Raw genomic sequence first — 6,911 nt, forward strand, 5'->3', positions numbered from 1 at the left:
CTTAACCTTTCTTAGCTTCACCTGCAAACAAGACAACAGGACCTGCTGAGTGTGAGGACCGAGTGTGCCTGGCACACAGCAGATGCTGAACGAGCTCCCTCTGGCCTTGGCTTTCCTTAGTTTGGGAAGAATGAGTGGTAAAGAAACCTACTGTCATGGAAGCTTCTGGAAAAAAAAGGCTAGGGTTGGTGGCTTCCACAGCCCCACAAGCCCAGAGAGAGCCACAGACAAAGCTGATGTTCAGCAGGAGGAACTTCTTTATTATGTGCCACCTCACATCACAGGGGATCTGGGTGCACTGGGCCATCACATTGCCACCTTCTTCTGGGCCCAGGCGAAGAAGATGCCCTTGACATCGTCTACCCCTGTCTGAAGGCAGGCAGGCATGACGTAGGTGCGCAAGTCCCGCACCTCATAGCCGCTGCGGACCAAGGCTTCCATGACCTCCTCCTTTCCCACGGGCACCACGGCCAGCCTGGCCTCCCCAGCCAGGTACCATGACTCCTCCAGGGCCCCGATGAGGAGGAGGTGCCCCCCAGGCTTCAGCAGGGTGGTGATGTGGTCCAGGGCCCTCTGGAAGCTGGCAAGGTCCGGGCTTACGGCCTCCAGGCAGAAGGTAGAGACCAGGGCATCGGCAGGCAGGGGGGCCGGGCTCCCAGCACCCAGCGGCTGGGGCTGGTGCACATCGATATGCAAGACCCGCTTCACCCTGGCTCGCAGCTGGAGCTCCTTCTCCTGCCAGGACTCCCTGTGCCGGGGCAGGACCAGGGCTCAGGGCCACCCCATGCTCAGTCCTCGGTTGCCCCCCACCCGTGCCACACGGGCAGCCCCCTTACCCCTTGCCCTCAATGAGGCAGACGTGCCGACTATAGGTGCTCCAGTCGAAGGCGCCTGGCTCCTCCCGCAGCCAGAGCCCCAGCTCCTGGCGGTTCACCTCCAGAAAATCTGTCAGGGTGATGTCCTCAAAGTGGGCGCAGGCGCTGAGCAGCTGGTATATGGTGGGGCCCGAACCAATGTCGATGAGGCTGTGTCCTGACACCTCACCTGGAATGGGGGGCAGCGGAGGGGGGGTCCTGTGCCAGCCCTGTCCAGGCTCCCCCGCCTCAGTCCCTCACCGGCTTCTCCCAGTTGTTCTCCCTTCCTCCAGAAGTGTGCCTCTCTCTGGAAAAAGCATTAGCTAACCTGGGTCTGAGTCCTGGCCCTGACGCCGACTGGCCGGCCTTGGGAAAGGGACTGAACCCCTCTGAGATTCGGTTCCACATCTGTACCACCGTCCCTACCTGTGAGGCTTGGGTGGGGAAGTCCTGAGGTCCCTGGCAGTTCTGCCAGGGGCCTCTCTTCCCTCTACCATCTCCGCCTCCCTCTCTGTCTCTGGGGTCTCTTTCCTGCATCTGCTATTTCACCTCCCAGTGCCCTCTCCGCGGGTCTCTCCTCTGCACCCTAAGAGGTACTGCTTCTTTTCCTCTTCTATTTTCACCTCTTAACTACCTGTCGCTGCTTCTTGGTTCCCACAGGGCTCGCGCACATATCCCCGTTTAGCTTCCCGATGCCTTCTTGTCCTCTAGGCCTCAGTTTCCCTGCCCTCACCCGTGGCGAAGGTCTGCGCCAAGCATCGCAGCTTCCAAGGCCCCACGCCATCCGGGCGGCTCAGGTCCCCCCGGGGGGGCGCGTAGTTGTTGCGGAGGTAGGCGTGGGGCTCGAAGCGCTGGTAGGCCGAGGCGACAGCCGCCGGGCCCGGGTCCGAGTCCGGGGCCGTGCCCGCAGCGGGCTTCGGGTCTGCCTTGCTCATGCCGCCGTCGTCGTCCGCGCTGTCCTCTCTCGCCTCGCGGCCCCTTTATCTGCTGCGCGACTCCCCGCCCGACCCTCCGCTGCGGGGGCGGCGGCCGCGCCAGGAGCAGCCCGGGGCTCCGCGCTGCATCTCCCCCACCCCATCCATCTCCCTTAGTGTCCGAGCAGCAGACACTCGGGGCGCGTGGGGGGCGGCCCGGGCCTGCCTGCCACACCCCCCACCCCCCGGCCCCGCAGCTGCTCCCGCCGCCCCCCTTTGCCTCACCGGACCTTGTCCAAACCTGCTCCGTGCCCCCAGGACCCTTAGATCCCTGTCTCCCGCACCCCCACCCCGGTCCGCAGCTCCTCCCGTCGCTCTCCGCCCGGCTCCCCAGCCATTCATTCACCCGCTTCCCCCACCACCCCACCCCTTCTCTCTGGCCAGGGTTCGAATCAGCCCCCTCCCCGCGCCCTCGTCCCGGACCCCGGGCCCAGCCCCCGCCCCGGGCTCTCCTTCCTCGGGGACATCCCGTCCAACATCCACACCTTTCCCTGGTTAGGTCACCTCAGCTGCACGCCCCCCCCCCGTCGCCCCTCCTCCAGCCCTTTTCCGTCCTTTCCTACCAACCCCTGTCCCCCAGGGCCCTCCACCCCCACCCCCACCCCGGAAAGGACAGTCCGTTCTGGCCTCCGTCGCGGTCGCCCCGGGGCCCCAGAGCGGAGCTCCAGCCCCGCCTGTCCGATGGCACCCGCGATAGGGGATGTGAGCGGAGCTAATGCACTTAACCAGCGGAACAGCAGGGCCTCCCCGCGCGGCCCCTGCGGGCTCAGAGCCATTTATCTGGGGGCTTCCTAGAGCAGAAGGCTCGGGTCGTTCTGGCCACGGCCTTGTCCGGGTCGTGTGAGCGTGGGGAGGGTGAAGGGTGCAGGCGTTCTCCCCGTTTCCCCAGGCCCCAGAGGGTGCAGGCGTTCTCCCCGTTTCCCCAGGCCCCAGAGGGCGCAGGCTGGGCTTTCTGCACCAAGGTATTTAGGGTTACATCAGTCTGGGGTCTCTGACCCCTCTTCTCCCCAGCCCACACTGCATTCCCCTCTTGGGGAGGGGGCCAGTCCAGGTCTGCAGGTCCTGCTTGCCACTACAGGTCAAGATGCCAGGATCTTCCCTCCTATTCCCCCAGACGGGAGGTGGATTCCATGGGGCCGTCTCCGTGGTCTTCCTGGAGTTGGAACGCTCCAGGCCAGTCCACTGTCGCTCTGCCCTGGGGAGGCTACCAGCCCCTGTCCAGATGGGCCCCTAGTCTCTTCTGTGCCCTCACCTGTGAGCCTTCCCTGGCCCCCACTTTGTCCCAAGGGGAACGTGTCTCCTTGTTGAGCCAGCTGACCAGATTGGGACAAGAGTCACAGCAGCTGTGGGGGTCACAGACAATAACCTGAGCCTCCACTCGCCACAACCCACCCTGGGCTCCCTGGGCAGGGAGGGTAGAGTGCCTGACCCCTGCCAAGGATTGATTCTATCTGGGTTCAGGTCTGAGACATAGGTCAGCCTTGGGGTCAGTGACCCCATTCATACCCTTAGGTACAGCCAAGGACAGTCCTGGTGCCAGCCCCCTCCATCTACTCCATGAAATCATTTAAGCAGGCCCTGGATGCCAGCTGGCCTGCTGGGCACTGCCCAGTGCCAGGGGACTGAACACAGAGGCCAGGCACTGACAGCAGACCCATGCTGGACAGACACCCTGTTTACAGCTCTGTCCCATCTCCCCCACCCCCACCCAGCATGGAGTGTACCCACTAGCTCTGCCATATTTAGCTCAGTTGCAAGGCTTATTCCCAGAAGTGAGCATTGGGGGGGGGGTAGCGGACACCAGTGGGCTGACCCCCACAAGGAAAGAGACTGGAACAAGAAAAGTCTGGAACACAACTGAGCATTTATTGCAGCACTAACAGAGGATGCTGGGGGCTCCACTCTGCCTCTGCCTTCTTCACATCCCTCTCACTCTAGTCTCCTCCAAGCCTCCTTCCTAGAGCATTCCAGACCCCTTTTCCTCGTCCTTCTCTGAAGCTGGAGCCTGGACCAGGGTCACTCCCCTCAGGGACCTCTGTCCTCACCAGCATCTTTTGTCCTTTCTCCTGGGGCTGGGGATGTTTGGCTGTGCCAGCCCCCAGCTCTCCAGCCTTTGTGCCCACTGTCTTTGCTCCCCTCCCTTTGGGAACTCAGGGGACCCAGGCATCCTGGCCTCTGGCTCCCTCCTCCCCCAGCCCCTAACTCTGGGCAAACTACAAAGCGTCCATGGCCAGCAGCTCCCCTCCATGGTACTAGCCAGGAAGGGCCGAGCCCACGGCAGGCACATTAGAGCCCGAGTCACCGTCTGTCTCAGCCTCTCTGTGCTTCCTGGGACATGGAGCGGGACAGGGAGCGACGCAGGGCGCCGGGCTTGCTGACAGGCACCATAGGGGGCAGCTGCTTGGTGATCTCGGCCACGTCCTGGCGCTCCACACACTGGCCACCCAGGGCTGTCTCCAGTGCCAGCAGCTCCCGCAGCTGGGTGGGGGTGTCCTCGCGCTCCTCCTTGGCGGCACCCATCTTGGCAGGGGTGAAGATGGGCAGTGGCAGCACGCGCTGGTAGGGCAGCAGATACTCCTGCAGCCCGTGGCCGAGGAGGCCCATCCGCATCACCAACCAGGGAGAGCGCTGCACCAGCGCCCGGCACTGGCCCTGCCGGTGGTAGGTCTCATGCCGCTCGGTGTCCTCCTCATGCAGAGAGCAACTGGGGAGGAGAGGGCACGGTGGTACCGAGCTCCTGAGATGTGCTACCCTCCAGTCCTGAGCGGGCCAGGGGGCTCCCTGGGGCTTGCCGGGTCCTGGGGGGCAGAGTGACTCCACTCTCCCCACTGGGACCTCTCCTAGTCCCCACTCCCCAGAAACTTCTGCAGGGCTTTGTGCTCTGATCCCCTGGGGCTCAGGAAGGGTGTTCTCAGGGAGAGGGGACTCCCAGCTGCATGGCACTCACCCCTCCTCAGGCCGCGTGGACAGCGTCAGGTCCTTCCATTCAGCCCAGAAGGCTTCTCGCCGCTCACGGTCCTCCTCGGACACCTGGCAGATCAGCTCTGCAGTGGCCATGATCAGTGCTCACTGGCTCTCAGCTCTGCTCCTCCCAGGCCCTTTAAATAGCCCCCTCCTCCACCTCCTCCAGGGGCTATTTTCAGCCCCTCTGGCGTCAGATGCTATAAGCAGAGCCAAGGCTCACCGATGGGGGACTCTCGGCCCAGAGTGGGGGTGGGGGTCCCTGGGCTCCAGCCGCCGCCTGGGGTCAGCAGTCAGCTTCTCAAGAGATCAAGATGCTCCACTGGGGGCAGAGGTCCTCAGAGTGACACCTCCAGGTGTGTGACACTCCTTTGACACCATCTGAGACCAGGCACATGCCCAGCCTCGTGCCATCTTGGCATCTGCTCTCACCCCTTCCCTCTCGCCCAGGGAGGGCAGCAGCCTGTCTGTAAACAGAGTGGGCAGCGGCAGGAATTGAGGCCCTTTCTGGGCTCTGTACCAGGCCATCGGGTCCTGCTCCCACAGCTCTCCTCTGCCTGGGACCAAGGGCAAAGCCCCCGGGATCTGCACCAACACCTGGTCCTCAATGGCCACCACTGCACTGGCAGAAAATGACTTGGTTAGCTCCACACCTGGGACCCCGGGCATGAGCCTTTGCCAGATGCTTTCCTTTCCGGAGGCCACAAGTCAGAGAAATGGCTTCCCAGTGGCCAGTCAGGGTGGAAAGAGATGTGGGAGGGGCGCCTGGGTGGCTCAGTGGGTTAAGCCGCTGCCTTCGGCTCAGGTCATGATCTCAGGGTCCTGGGATCAAGCCCCGCATCGGGCTCTCTGCTCGGCAGGGAGCCTGCTTCCCTCTCTCTCTTTCTCTGCCTGCCTCTCCATCTACTTGTGATTTCTCTCTGTCAAATAAATAAATAAAATCTTTAAAAAAAAAAAAAAAAGAAAGAGATGTGGGAGGCGGCCCCCGGCTCTGTCCCCAACGACACCCCAGGGCAGGTGCAATGCAAACCCAGGGGCTCTGATGAGTGGCAGTCAGATCTGGCTCTGCCCCCAAATCAGCCATAATAAGCCTCTGTCCCTCTCTGAGCCCCATTTTCTGGCCACAAAGTCCTGAGCAGCTCTACTGGGCCACCTGGGAGGGGCCTGGCTCTCCAGGGGAAAAGGACAGCTGCTGGGAAAGCCAGCACCCAAGGGGGACAGCTCATGGTGCAGGAAGCTGGCACATGGGGCGCTGGGCATGGGGCGGGGGAAGGATGGGGCATCGCCGAGGAGACAGACACAGCAAAGGGCGCAGGAATAGGCCATACAGGAGCTGAGATGAGAACCTGCGGGAGGTGCAGAGCACCCAGCAGCTGGGAAGGCCCGCAGGTGCCCACCCGGGGCAGAACCACATCCTCCTGATTACTGAAGCACTAGCTCTGATTCTTGCTTTCATCTCAGGACAGCCCTCCGACATAACGAGTCTCGTCTTGACAAAGAAGGAAACAGAGACCTAGAGAAGATCTGCCCAGGGTCACGCACCTGGCCAGACCAAGCTAGGATGCCCTGCCCATGTCCTGGCTCCAAGCTAGCTGAGCTGCCCCCTCGGAAGCCTGCAGGCAGGGAGGGAGGAGGGAGAGAGGGAGGAGGGAGGTGGCCCTGCACTGCTCTGGCCGTTGCCTGCGATCCCACTGTGCTGTCCCTGGCGAGTGTGCTGGGGCAGAGGAGGCAGGTGAGTGGAGTCAGAGAAACAGAGATCCCAGAGGTGCCTCAGGGACCCAGAAGCCCAGGCCCCACTCCCAGACTGGCTGTGGGATCCCAAGGACAGTCAAGGCCTGCCTCGGATGCTGCCGGGCCACTCCCACCTCCCCCAAGTTCCTGGGCAGGAGACCTTCCACTGACCTTCCCTCCCAGGAGGCCTGGCTGAGGGGCTGGGGCATTTTCCTCTGACCAGTCATCTGTCCAGTTGGACCAGTCAGGAAAGCAGGGGGCTCCCAGAACAGGGACACCCCCTTGCTCTGACCTCCTGCCAGCTCCAGAAGGGTGTGAGAGGGTGTGACCGCGGTCTGGCTCTGTCACCCCCTCCACGGTGCTGCCCCCCTTCCCTCTAGAGGCCAGGAAG

The 6,911-nt window shown here is 63.0% G+C and overlaps 2 protein-coding genes across 2 annotated transcripts; both read right to left on the reverse strand.

Annotated features, from left to right (window-relative positions):
• Positions 1-239: 239 nt before the first annotated feature.
• Positions 240-1,789, reverse strand: PNMT (phenylethanolamine N-methyltransferase). Its single transcript, XM_044250437.1, has 3 exons — positions 1,588-1,789; positions 837-1,044; positions 240-748 (listed from the first exon to the last, which is right to left on the reverse strand). The coding sequence occupies exons 1-3, from the start codon at positions 1,787-1,789 to the stop codon at positions 307-309; spliced, it is 852 nt and encodes a 283-aa protein (XP_044106372.1). The 3' UTR covers positions 240-306.
• A 1,884-nt stretch (positions 1,790-3,673) lies between these two features.
• LOC122907628 (titin-cap) lies at positions 3,674-5,577 on the reverse strand. The gene is made up of 2 exons (XM_044250438.1): positions 4,776-5,577; positions 3,674-4,532 (listed from the first exon to the last, which is right to left on the reverse strand). Exons 1-2 carry the CDS (start codon positions 4,883-4,885, stop codon positions 4,139-4,141), a joined length of 504 nt encoding a protein of 167 aa, XP_044106373.1. The 5' UTR covers positions 4,886-5,577; the 3' UTR covers positions 3,674-4,138.
• Between the last annotated feature and the right edge of the window lie 1,334 nt (positions 5,578-6,911).

This window comes from Neovison vison, chromosome 5 (genome assembly GCF_020171115.1).
Source record: "Neovison vison isolate M4711 chromosome 5, ASM_NN_V1, whole genome shotgun sequence".
NCBI classification, from domain to species: Eukaryota; Metazoa; Chordata; class Mammalia; order Carnivora; family Mustelidae; genus Neogale; species Neogale vison.

Excerpts from the sequence above, each read along its gene's own strand:
- PNMT (XM_044250437.1), bottom strand. The coding sequence starts at position 1,789 with ATGAGCAAGGCAGACCCGAAGCCCGCTGCGGGCACGGCCCCGGACTCG. Across the intron at positions 1,045-1,587 it reads GGCGCAGACCTTCGCCACGG|GTGAGGTGTCAGGACACAGC; the intron begins GTGAGGGCAGGG and ends CCCCCATTCCAG. Across the intron at positions 749-836 it reads TGCCTCATTGAGGGCAAGGG|GGAGTCCTGGCAGGAGAAGG; the intron begins GTAAGGGGGCTG and ends GCCCCGGCACAG.
- LOC122907628 (XM_044250438.1), bottom strand. The coding sequence starts at position 4,885 with ATGGCCACTGCAGAGCTGATCTGCCAGGTGTCCGAGGAGGACCGTGAG. Across the intron at positions 4,533-4,775 it reads TCCACGCGGCCTGAGGAGGG|TTGCTCTCTGCATGAGGAGG; the intron begins GTGAGTGCCATG and ends TCTCCTCCCCAG.